Here is a 13,282-nt window from a genome sequence, read left to right on the forward strand (position 1 = left end):
CTTGTGATCCGCCTGCCTCAGCCTCCCAAAGTGCTGGGATTACATGCTGGCCTTTTTTTTTTTTTTTTTTTGAGACACAGTTTTGCTCTTGTTGACCAGGCTGGAATGCAATGGTCAGATCTTGGCTCACTGCAGCCTCCACCTCCCAGGTTCAAGCGATTCTCCTGCCTCAGCCTCCTGAGTAGCTAGGATTACAGGCGCCCACCACCATACCCAGCTAATTTTTTGTATATTTTTTTTTTTTTTTTTTAGTAGAGATGGGGTTTCAGCATGTTGGCCTGACCTCAGGTGTTCTACGCGACTCGGCCTCCCAAAGTGCTGAGATTACCAGACCTGAGCCACCAGACCTGGTCTGCAATTTTTTTTTTTTTTTTTTTTTTGAGATGGAGTCTCGCTCAGTCGCCCAGGCTGGAGTGCAGTGGCGCGATCTCGGCTCACTGCAAGCTCTGCCTCCTGGGTTCACGCCATTCTCCTGCCTCAGTCTCCCAAGTAGCTGGGACTACAGGCGCCTTCCTCCACGCCTGGCTAATTTTTTGTATTTTTCGTAGAGACAGGGTTTCACCGTGTTAGCCAGGATGGTCTAGATCTCCTGACCTTGTGATCGGCCCGCCTTGGCTTCCCAAAGTGCTGGGATTACAGGCGTGAGCCACTGCGCCGGGCCCCTGGCCCGCAATTCTTACAGAGCAGGTCTGTTGGTGACAAATTTTCTTACTAGTTTTCCCTCATCTGAGAATGACTTTTATTTTTGAGGGATATTTTTACTGGATAGATACTTTTAAGTTGACAGTTCTTTTTTTTCAGCACTTTATAAATGTTGTTTTGCTTCCTTTTGGTCTCCCTGGTTTCTGAAGTGAAATCTACAGTTATTAAATAGGTCCCTTGTAGGTAATGCATCATTTTTCCCTGACTGCTTTCAATATTTTAAAAAATTGTTGGCTGGAAATGGTGGCTCACACCTGTAGTCCCAGCTACTCAGGAGGCTGAGGCAGGGGACTTGCTTGAACCTGAAAGGCAGAGATTGCAGTGAGCCAAGATCGTGCCACTACACTCCAGCCTGGGCAACAGAGCGAGACTCTATCTCAAAAAAAAAAAAATTGTCTTTGGGTTTTAGCGGTTTGATTATAAGTCTGGACATGAATTTCTTTGGGTTTTGTGTGAATCAAGTTTGCTAAGCTTTTTGAGTCTGTAGAGAATATATTTTGCTGAATGTGGGAAGTTTTCAGGCAGTATTTTTTCTTTTAAATCTTGAGCTCTGAGAAAGGCAATATTTAAAAAAATACTTTTAAAGAATAAAAATATTGGCCGGGCGCGGTGGCTCAAGCCTGTAATCCCAGCACTTTGGGAGGCCGAGACGGGCGGATCACAAGGTCAGGAGATCGAGACCATCCTGGCGAACACAGTGAAACCCCGTCTCTACTAAAAATACAAAAAACTAGCCGGGCGAGGTGGCGGGCGCCTGTAGTCCCAGCTACTTGGGAGGCTGAGGCAGGAGAATGGCGGGAACCCGGGAGGCGGAGCTTGCAGTGAGCTGAGATCCGGCCACTGCACTCCAGCCTGGGCGACAGAGCAAGACTCTGCCTCAAAAAAAAAAAAAAAAAGAATAAAAGTATTCTTTCTCCTATCCTTATGGGATTTTTTTTTTTTTTTTTTTTTGGAGACAGAGTCTCACTCTGTCGCCCAGGCTGGAGTGCAGTGGCACAATCTCGGCTCATTGCAAGCTCCACCTCCCAAATTCATGCCATTCTCCTGCCTTAGCTTCCCGCGTAGCTGGGACTACAGGTGCCCGCCACCGTGCCCGGCTAATTTTTTGCATTTTTAGTAGAGACGGGGTTTCACCTTGTTAGCCAGGATGGTCTCGATCTCCTGACCTTGTGATCTGCCTGCCTTGGCCTCCCAAAGTGCTGGGATTACAGGTGTGAGCCACCTCGCCCAGCCCCCTTATGGGATTTAATGACCCAACTGTCATTAAGACATTAAGACCCCTTGGTGTTGGCCTACAGATCTGTAAGGCTTTGTTCACTTTTTTCAATTTTTTTTCTTTCTGTTTTTCAGATTAGATACTTTCTATTGACTTACCTACAAGTGCCCTGGCTTTTTCCTCTGTCATTTTCCATTCTGGTATTTAGTCCATGCAGTTTCCTTCTTTGGTTTGTATTTTTTTATTCTAATTTTTTTTTTCTTTGAGACAGGATCTTACCATATTGCTCAGGCTAGTCAACTAAACTAGGCTGAAGCAGTCCTCCTGCCTCAGCCCCCTGAGAAGCAAGGATTAGTTCTAAGATTTGTTTCCTCTTTATGTCTTTACTTTTTTTTTCTTTTTTTTTTTTTTGAGACGGAGTCTCACTCTCGCCCAGCTGGAGTGCAGTGGTGTGATCTCAGCCCACTGCAACCTCCGCCTCCCCGAGTCAAGCAATTCTCCGCCTCAGCCTATTAAGTAGCTGGGACTACAGGCACACGCCACCATACCTAGCTAATTTTTGTATTTTGAGTAGAGACGGGGTTTCACCATGTTGGCCAGGCTGGTCTTGAACTCCTGACCTCATGATCCACCTACCTTGGCCTCCCAAAGTGCTGGGATTACAGGCATGAGCCACTGCGCCTGGCCTGTCTTTACTTTTTAATCTTTCCATTTAAGGATAAATTTCCCTTACTTGTTGCAGCATTTTTTTTTTTGAGACAGTCTTGCTGTGTTGCCCAGGCTGGAGTGCAATGGCACAACCTTGGCTCACTGCAACCTCCGCCTCCCCAGTTCAAGCGATTCTCCTGCATCAGCCCCTTGAGTAGCTGGGACTACAGACATGTGCCACCATGCCTGGCTAATTTTTGTGTTTTTCGTAAAGGAAGGGTTTCACCTCGTTGGCCAGGCTGGTCTCGAACACCTGACCTCAGATGATCTGCCCGCCTTAGCCCCTCCCACAGTGTTGGGATTACAGGCGTGAGCCACCGCTCCCAGCCAGCATTTTTATAGTAGCTGCTTTAAAGTCTTTGTCAGTTAATTCCAACATCCGTGTTGTCTCAGGTTGATTGTGTGAGCTGAGATTTTCCCAGTGGGTATTTCACCCACTCTTTGTCTATACCAGGGGTCCCCTTTCTAGTTCCTCAAACCAGGACTAGACAGCTCTTGATGCGCTTTCTCTCTGCTGATGCTGATTTCTGGGTTTCAGGCTGCTGTGCATCCAGGCTGGGAAACATCAGAGGGAAAAATGATAAACTCGATCCCAGTTTATTGGTACTTCAAACTGTGGTCTTCTTTGTCCATCTGCTATTATTTTTCATAGTTCTCAGATAGCTGCTAAATGCATTCTGTTCAGGTTTTATAGCTTCATTCAGTGAAAGAGACACTGAACCTAGAACCCTGTTCCTTGTATTTTTTGTTTCTATTTTTAAGGACCACCCATGTTGCTCTAAGTACAGCTGTTTAATTAATTTTGTCTGCTGCATAGTATTCTGTCATGTTTTTGTCACATTTTATCTGTCTTTTTTTTTTTTTTTTTGGATACAGGGTCTCACTCTGTCACCCAGGCTGGAGTGCAGTGTCATGAACACAGCTCTTTGTTGCCTCCTTGACTTGACTTCCTGGGTGCAAGTGAGCCTCCCACCTCACCCTCCCAAGTAGCTAGGACTACAGGCATGCACCCCCACGCCCAGTAATTTCTAAATATTCTGTAGAGAGAGTCTTGTCATGTTGCCCAGGCTGGTCTTGAGCTCCAGCCTCAAGTGATCTCCTGCCCGGACCTCCCAAACTGCTGGGATTATAGGCATGGACCACCATACTTGGCCTCATTTGTCCTCTTGAAATGGACACTTAGCATTCTTCTACTTCCTTACTACCACAAAATGCATACATGTGTCTTCATGGTGCTGTGTACAAATTTCTGTGGTGGTGTATGTCCAGGAATGGGATTGCTGTGTTTTAAGGTATATGGATACCTTTCATTAAAGCATACTTTTCATTAAATACTACCAAATTAGTGTCCAAAATGGTCATATCAATTTGTACATTTATATTGGTCATTATTTGAAAGCCTACTTCTAATTTTTGCCAATCTGACAGGTATAATCTTATCTTTGTTACCATATTAACTTCTAGGAGCATACAAAATAGTAAATGAAAACTTGAGAATAACTCCTTAGGTTATCCTTCTCTTAGAAATGTAACTGGTTGGCCGGGCGCGGTGGCTCAAGCCTGTAATCCCAGCACTTTGGGAGGCCGAGACGGGCGGATCACGAGGTCAGGAGATCGAGACCATCCTGGCTAACCCAGTGAAACCCCATCTCTACTAAAAAATACAAAAAAACTAGCCGGGCGAGGTGGCGGGCGCCTGTAGTCCCAGCTACTGGGGAGGCTGAGGCAGGAGAATGGCGTAAACCCGGGAGGCGGAGCTTGCAGTGAGCCAAGATCCGGTCACTGCACTCCAGCCTGGGCGACAGAGCGAGACTCCGTCTCAAAAAAAAAAAAAAAAGAAAAAAGAAATGTAACTGGTTACTTGACAAGTTTGGTGTATCCATGTTTAAGCTGGAATAATTGTCTACTAAGGGCAAGATCTTTGTAGGACCCGTGATAGAGAAATACTCAGGAATATTTTTTGTACCTTTTTAAACCTAGTTACCTTATTAATCAAGTGTATACTGAATAATTTAACGGCAAGTTGGATAATGTTCTTTGGGTTAATATCTTCTAATTTCAGTCACCTGGCCAACATGGTGAAACCCCGTCTCTACTCAAAATACAAAAATTAGCTGGGTGTGGTGGCATGTGCCTGTAGTCCCAGCTACTCAGGAGTGATAATGGGAGTTGATTTGTTATCTTGATTATACAATAAAGGGCCTTGATGTACAGCCATCCTCCCTTATCCATGTTTTCATTGTCTGGGCTTTCAGCTACTTTGGTCAAGTGTGGTCTGAAAATATTAAATGGAAAATTGCAGAAATAAACAGTTCATACATTTTAAATTGTGTGTCATTCCAAGTAGTTTGATGAACTCTCGTGCCATCCTGTTCATCCCACCTGGGATTTGAATTACCCGTTTGTCCAGCGTATCCACGCTGTGTATGCTACCTGCCCACTAGTCACTTAGCCCCCTTGGATATCAGATTGAAAAACATGGTACTATGTATAGGATTCGGTATGAGCTGCAATTTCAGGCATCCACTAGGGTCCTGGAACGTAACCCTTGGATAAGGGGGTACTACTGTACTTCATAAGGGCAAGGGTGGTTATGGATTAATAGAAATATTCTTACTCAAATATATGTGAATACATTTTTGTAAATATTCATCAATTTGGAGTATATAGGAGAAAATACTGAGGCTTCCCTTCAGCTTTACTTTCCAGAGTTAACACCATTAAAATGTTAATACCTGTTTTTATAGGTGCCTTCTCCATGCATTTATATATGTGTATAAAGTAGTATCATAATGTGTATGCTACTTTTCAGCTTGATTTAAAAACAAAACAAAACAAAAAAAACATTGGGAGGCTGAGATGGGTGGATCACTTGAGGTCAGGAGTTCAAGACCAGCGTGTCCAACATGGTGAAACCCCATCTCTACTAAAAATATGAAAAATTAGCTAGGCATGGTGGCGCGTGCCTGTAATCTCAGTTACTTGGGAGGCTGAGGCAGGAGAATAGCTTGAACCCAGGAGGCAGAGGTTGCAGTGAGCTGTGATCGCACCACTGCACTCCAGCCTGGGCGAGAGTGAGACTCTTATCTCAAAAACAAAACAATAAAAGTAACACATCTTGGAGCTCCTCCCTTTAATTTTTTCAGCAATTATTATCTGAGTGCTTGCTTTGTGCTAAAATGTTTTAGAATGCTACATTACCTTTTTTAAAAAAAGAAAACAAAACAAAAAACTATTGCTATACAAAGATTAGCTGGGTGTGGTGGTTCATGCCTGTAATCCCAGCCACTCCGGAGACTGAGGCAAGAGAATTGCTTGAACTTGGGAGGCAGGGGTTGCAGTGAGCTAAGATCACGCCACCGCACTCCAGCCTGGGCAACAAAGTGAAGACTCTGTCTCAGAAACCATAAAAAAACCACCAAAAAACAAAACTACTGCCATGTATCCCATAAAATTAGATGTGTTTTAATCAGTTTCTAACTGTTGGAATTTAGATGATTTTGTCATTGTACATTCCCCTCTGTATACACATGAATGTGAACTGTTCTTCAGGATAGACATTTAAACTTGGAATTTTTGTTTTGTGTTTTTTTTTTTCTTTTTTGAGACAAGGTCTTGCTCTGTTGCCTACGCTGGAGTGCAGTGGCACAGTCATGGCTCACCTTAGCCTCGACTACCCAGGCTCCAGTGATCCTCTCACTCCTGCCTCCTTAGTAGCTGGGACTATAGGCGCTCACCACCATGTCTTGGCGAATTTTTGTAGTTTTGGTACAGTTGGAGTTTCACCATGTTGCCCAGGCTAGTCTCCTGAGCTCAAGTCTCTGTCTCCCAAAGTGTTGGGATTACAGGCATGAGCCACTGCTCCCGGCTAAACTTGGAAGTTTGAAAGAGTGACCTTGAGAGGTGGTACCAATTTACATTGCCAGCAGGAGTTTGAGAATGCACCAGTTTTCTCACTCGTCATCATGATCAAGTTTAGAATAATCTCCATTGCAGATTTCCCCCCAAATATTGCTTACCTTTTAATTTTTTTATAGTTTAAGTAATTTTTCCATACAAAATAATTTTTGTCTCTTCTTAAAAAGGTCTGTTCTTTCTCCTTTATAAAATATTCTTTTATGTTTATCCTAATATGTTAATAGTTTTGTTTTAGCTCTTGAGAATTAAAAAATTTAACTGTGGTGAAAAACACATGGCAACATGACAGAATTTACTAACTTACCCATTTTTAAGTGTAGAGTTCAGTAGTATGTACTCACATAGTTGTGCAACAGATCTCCATAAACTTTTCATCTTTCATAACTGAAACTCTGTACTCATGAAACAGTTCCCTATTTCCCCCTACTCCCAGACCCTGGCAACCACCATTCTACTTTCTGTTTCTCTAATTTTAGATACCTCACACAAGTAGAATTTTACAGTGTTTCTTTTTTTTGTGACTGGCTTATTTTACTTACCATGATGTCCTCAAAGTTCATCCATAGCATGTGATGGGTAGGATTTCCTTTCCTTTCTAAGGCTGATGAGTGCTCTGTTGTATGTGTAGACCACATTTGGTTTATCCATTCATCCCTCAGTGGCCATTTGGGTTGCCTCCACCTGTTGGCCATTGTGAATAATGCTGCTGGGAACATAGGTATGCAAATACCTCTTTGAAGTTCTGCTTTCAGTTCTTTTAGATATATACCAGAAGTGGGATTTTTTAGATTATATGGTAGTTACATTTTTAATTTTAATTTTTTGAGGAACTGCCATACTGTTTTTCTGTAATGGTTGTACCATTTTACAATCCCACCAACAGTGCACAAGGGTTCCGTTTTCTCCACAGCCTCATTAGTACTTGAAATTTTCTTTCTTTTTTTTTGATAGTAGCCATCCTAATGGGTGTGAAGTGGTATCTCATTGTGATTTCATTTTGCCTTTCTCTAGAGATTAATGATATTGGCACTTTTGATATGCTTGTTGGCTGTTTGTATATCATCTTTGGAGAAATGTCTTCCAAGTTTTTTGCCCAGTTTTTAATCACGTTGTTGTTGAGTTATAGGAGTCCTTTATATGTAATTAGCTCTTGGTTTTTGAGACAGAGTCTTGCTCTCTCACCATACCTGGAATACTGTGGTGTGATCTTGGCTCACCACAGCCTCTGCTTCTGGAAGTCAAGCAGTCTTCCTGGCTCAGTCTCCTGAGTAGCTGGGACCACAGGTGCATGCCACCATGCCCGACTAATTTTTGTATTTTTTTGTAAAGATGGGGCTCCTCCATGTTGCCTAGGCTGGTCTTGAACTCACGGGCTTAAGCAGTCCTCCCGCCTTGGCCTCCCAAAGCGCTGGGATTACAGGCATGAGCCACCACACTCACACCCTACTATTTAGCTTTTTGTTTTTGGAGACGGAATTTCACTCTTGTTGCCCAGGTTGGAGTGCAATGGAGTGTTCTCGGTTCACTGCAAACTCCGCCTCCTGGCTTAAAGCAATTCTCCTGCCTCAGCCTCCCAAGCAGCTGGGATTACAGGCATGCACCATCACACCCAGCTAATTTTGTATTTTTAGTAGAGACAGGGTTTCTCCATGTTGATCAGGCTGATCTCGAACTCCCGACCTCAGGTGATCCGCCCGCTTAGGCCTCCCAAAGTGCTGGGGTTGTTTTTGTTGTTTGTTTGTTGTTTTTCCAGTAGAATACGGGTTCCTTTGAGGACAGGGATTGTACCTTTTTTTTTCTTTCTTTCTTTCTTTTGGAGACATTGTCTTACTCCGTTTCCAGGCTGGAGTGCAGTGGCGCGATTTTGGCTCACTGTTACTCCTCCTGGGTTCAAGCAGTTCTCCTGTCTCAGCCTCCCGAGTAGCTGGGACTACAGGTGTACATCACCATGCCCAGCTAATTTTTTTTTTTTTTTTTTTGTATTTTTATTAGAGATGGGCTTTCACCATGTTAGCCAGGATGGTCTCCATCTCCTGACCTCATGATCTGCCCACCTTGGCCTCCCAAAGTGATGGGATTACAGGTGTGAGCCACCGTACCTGGCCAGGACTGTACTTAATTTATGCTTTTTATCTCCAGCATCAAGCCAACGCCTGACATACGGGTAATCAGTAAATACTTATTGCATGGATTGAACGTAATTCAATTGCTGGATTCCAGATACTTGATGACATAAAAGCCCCATTTTAACCTGGGACTTAGGTTAATTCTTAAATGTAGGGTAAAGGCTTTTGGGGGCAGTTTTACAAAAGGAAAACCCATCTGATGTTTTTTATTAGTGGTTAATTCACTAGTAGACAAGTACTATTCCTACTGTTTTTTCTTTCTTTGGTGCTCTTTTGATTTGTCTGTTCCTCAGTTACTTTGTTTGACCTCTCTTTTGTTTGGATATTACATGTTTTTAAGTTTGAGTCCAGAATTTAAATTTAGAGAAATAGAAATTGTGCTGTTTTGAAATAGAATGCACAGTGGTCAATGCACAATGGTATACCCTAAAGTCTTGTGGGTAGAGGAGGGGTGGTTTTGTTGACTGTAACTCTACTATTCAGTGAAATTCCTGGTAAAGAGCCGTCTGTTGTAGAATTTTGTAGAGCAGTTTTTTTCTTGGACTTTTCACCCCTTTGTGTAACTCTGTACATGAGTAGATGTCAATGATATTTCTTGGGTACTAACTTTTCCCCAAAGACTGAGACTTGTTGGCAGGATTTGGGGAGTTAAGATGAGAATATTTTCAATTATGGGTCTAAATTCGATCATCTTTCCCCATTGCCGTCCCTGTTGAGATTTTTTTGGGAGAAGCAGGGAGCCCTTCTGCTTTTTTATCTTTTTATCACACCACCCCATGCCAATATCTAGGTATTAATTTCATCTGTCACCAAATTCTTTCAGCTGTGCCTTCAAAGTAGATTTCAAATCCAGTTGCTGACACTGCTAACCACCCTAGTCTGAGCCATTACCATCTCTTATCTGGATGATAATAATATCCTTCCCATTGGTCTTCCTGCTTCCAGTATTATCCTTCCCCAATCAGTTTTCTTTACAACAGCCAAAACAATCTGTAAAAAATGTGAATTAGAGCATGTCATTTTCCTGTATTAGAAAAACACTCTGGTTTATTGTTTCACATAATTCACCCCTTAAGAGGCTTTAGTTCCTGAACTAATTTTGACTTGAAAATAGTCATTGTGCTTCTTCTGTTTCTAGGAGGAACAGCACAGCATGCTGGGCTCTGGATTTAAAGCTGAGCGCTTAAGAGTGAATTTGAGATTAGTCATAAATCGCCTTAAACTATTGGAGAAAAAAAAAAGTGAGTAGTGTACTTTTTTTCTCCAAAATACATCACTGGATACTAGCACCCCAGTAGTGGATCTTTGAGGCCAGTACTATGAAGTCTTAGGGATCGTATCTTTTTTTGTTGTTGTTTTTGTTGAGACACAGTCTTACTCTGTTGCCCAGGATAGAGTGCAGTGGTGTGATCTCGGCTCACTGCAACCTCCACCTCCAGGGTTCAAGTGATTCTTGTGCCTCAGCCTCCCAAGTAGCTGGGATTACAGGCATGTGCCACCACACCTGGCTAATTTTCATGTTTTTAGTAGAGACGGGATTTCACCATGTTGGCCAGGCTGGTCTTGAACTCATGACCTCAAAGCCATCCGTCTGACTCGGCCTCCCAAAGTGCTGGGATTACAGGCATGAGCTACCATGCCTGGCCTGGGATCATATCTTTTAAGCTTTGGATGCATTTCTGTCCTTTGTGACTAATAGACTAAGTACCTTTTTTGCAGAGAAAGGGACATACTCTGTTGTTATGGAATTAGGTTACCTGACTCCTGAGTTGGAAATGTCAAGCCACATGAACTATATTTTCTCACCTAGACAGAGTAGCAAATTCTACAGTAGATGGGATAGGATTAGATTTGCTAAGGGAGAGGAGCTAGGATATAATAGAAACCACCCAGTTCTTCTTGCTGGGGGGGTGATTGGCCTGTAGGCCAGATGCCAGTGCTCTACTGTGAGACTGGAGTGGGATTTGTGTCTTAGCGGAACTGGCCCAGAAAGCGAGAAAGGAGATTGCTGACTATCTGGCTGCTGGGAAAGATGAACGAGCTCGGATCCGTGTTGAGCACATTATCCGGGAAGACTACCTCGTGGAGGCCATGGAGATCCTGGAGCTGTACTGTGACCTGCTGCTGGCTCGGTTTGGCCTTATCCAGTCTATGAAGTAAGATACTTTGATTCGAAGACCTAAATGACTTCTGGAATTTGAGAAAGGAGTAATATGGTCTTTTTCTGCATTAAGGGACTATTTCACATGCCCAAGGATCTGCTTCCTAACAGTTGCTTAAAGGCCTGATCTCAGCGTAGATAACTGTTAAAACGAAAATACAGAATCTGAAACTGAGAAGCCTAGATTTGAATCTTGGCTCAACCATTTTCCGACTTCATGGCCTTGGGCTTGAGTTTCTCCAAAAGTAAAATAAGATCACGAAAATGGCTAGAAGCCTAGAGTTATTGTGAGAATCTAGTGAGATTCACAAAATAGCTTCAGAGGCTATAAAGTATATGAAACAAAAGCTAGGATTTTGTTGGTTTGTTTTAAAGAATGTTTTAAAAAAATATTTTTCCTTGATTAGGGAACTAGATTCTGGTCTGGCTGAATCTGTGTCTACATTGATCTGGGCTGCTCCTCGACTCCAGTCAGAAGTGGCTGAGTTGAAAATAGTGAGTACAAGTAGTTTCAGTGATGTCTGTAGCTTTTCATATTGTTAGAAAGGTTGGTTAATATAAGGTACTTCTGCCGATTTGACCAGATATTTTGTACCCTTCTTATGTTGCTTTTGAAATAGGTTTTGTAAATGTGTTTCTCTTTTTCAGCCTTATATAGTAGAATAGAACAGCGTTTTGCAAACTTGAGTAATTTTTTTAAGGAGCAAAGTTTCATGTTCTCCAGTTTTGTCTTAATGTTATTTAACTCTATGAAAATAGAAAAGTTCTTATACAAGTGTAAACGAGTAAAGTTAAAATAACATTAAGGTGACAGATGTTTTTGCTGTATTTATTAATTCCACAAATATTTATTAAGTAAATTGTATGAGCTGTGTGAGTGCTGGGGGTGATAGTGGTGAGCAAAATATGGCACCAGCCGTACTCCTGTAGCTTAGAGTCTAGCAGAAGAGACAGACATTAACCAGAAAATTGCACATCACAACATGGATATGGTACTGACTCCTAGGATACAAATTCAGTTGTGTTGTTTTCTATTTTCTACATCTTTGCCTTTCTGTTTTATTTCCTAGGAATTGTCTCATTCTTATCTGCCAACCCATCTACTGAGATTTCCTTGTTTTCTAGGTTTTTTTCAAGAGCGGTTTTAAAAAAATTCTCTTGAATATTTTTCATACTGTTTGTTTCATGGCTACAATGTTTTCTGAGTCTCTGAGGATATTAATTATAGTTAATTTTTAAACTTCTGTCATGTTTGTTTCTCTCAAGTTCATTTTTCATATTTCTTAGTTTTTATAGTAGAAGCTTTTCCAAAGATTTAGTGGTCCTTGGGTGTTGGTTTACATTTTAGAGTGAGGCACTAAAAAGGAGATTGGAACTTCTTGTGTGCATGGGTGGGTTTTTACTGCCAGATGCCTTCATTGCTGAGTGATCTGACTAAGCTCTTATTTGGAGGAATTCCAGACTGTGAGGAACTAGTCATCTTTCCTTGGGTTGGTCGTTTTCTCCAGAATCCTCCTATTTTCTGCCTAGAGTGTATAAGCTGGCTGCCAGCATTTCTGAGAGCCCAGTGGAGAAGGAAGCCAAAAATCTATTTGATATATAGAAGACTTACACTTAATTCTTCTGTTGTAAGTATCACTATTGTCTCCTGTGTGTAGACTCGAGTTCCTTTAGTTTAGTCTCCCCAGAGAATAAACCTCAGATAGTCCAGTAGGGTGCCAGGGATAGTCATTGAGTTTTGTGGGCAGAGAAGAGGGACAATAGAGGCAACTGATTATTATGTAGATTTTTTTTTTTTTTGAGACGGAGTCTTACACTGTTGCCTGGGCTGGAGTGCAGTGGTACAATTTTGGCTCACTGCAACCTCTACCTCCTGGGTTCAAGCGATTCTCCTGCCTCAGCCTCCTAAGTAGCTGGGATTACAGGTGCCTGCCACCATGCCTGGCTAATTTTTTGTATTTTTAGTGGAGACAGGGTTTCATCATGTTGACCAGACTGGTCTTGAATTTCTGACCTTGTGATCCGCCTGCCTCGGCCTCCCAAAGTGTTGGGATTACAGGTATGAGCCACCACACCCGGCCGTTTTTGGTCTCTTCTGTACTCCTTTAAAATTAATCTCGGAAAAGGCTTAAATATGTTACAAAATTCAAAAGCTATAAACAGAGTGATACATTAATGTGAATAAAAATAATCTCTGTATAGTATAAACCAGCCAAAACAAAAACCATAAAAGACAAATGCCATTTAAATCATAGGTGCCAGGTACCACTGAAAGTCTTCATAATGAACAGTGAGAACTCTCCTACTGGGCTCCTGGAATGTTGGGACCACTCTGGTCCAATATCATTTCCTGTCTGGAAAGTGAGAGTAGCTTCTTGAGTATTCTTCCTATTCCTACTTTGGCTTTTTTAAATCTATTCGCTATTCCATCAGAACCACCTGAGGGTTTTG

The 13,282-nt window shown here is 42.2% G+C and overlaps 1 protein-coding gene across 3 annotated transcripts in view; it reads left to right on the forward strand.

Annotated features, from left to right (window-relative positions):
• IST1 (IST1 factor associated with ESCRT-III) overlaps positions 1 to 13,282 on the forward strand; it is a 34,543-nt gene that overhangs the window by 11,388 nt on the left and 9,873 nt on the right. For all 3 annotated transcript variants that reach the window (XM_010354085.2, XM_010354084.2, XM_010354083.2), the window contains exons 2-4: positions 9,809 to 9,911; positions 10,646 to 10,826; positions 11,239 to 11,326. In XM_010354085.2, coding sequence (XP_010352387.1) covers positions 9,824 to 9,911; positions 10,646 to 10,826; positions 11,239 to 11,326 — 357 coding nt within the window. In that variant the 5' untranslated portion in view covers positions 9,809 to 9,823. The remainder of the gene's footprint in view (positions 1 to 9,808; positions 9,912 to 10,645; positions 10,827 to 11,238; positions 11,327 to 13,282) is intronic.

Source organism: Rhinopithecus roxellana, chromosome 20, assembly GCF_007565055.1.
Source record: "Rhinopithecus roxellana isolate Shanxi Qingling chromosome 20, ASM756505v1, whole genome shotgun sequence".
Classification (NCBI taxonomy): Eukaryota; Metazoa; Chordata; class Mammalia; order Primates; family Cercopithecidae; genus Rhinopithecus; species Rhinopithecus roxellana.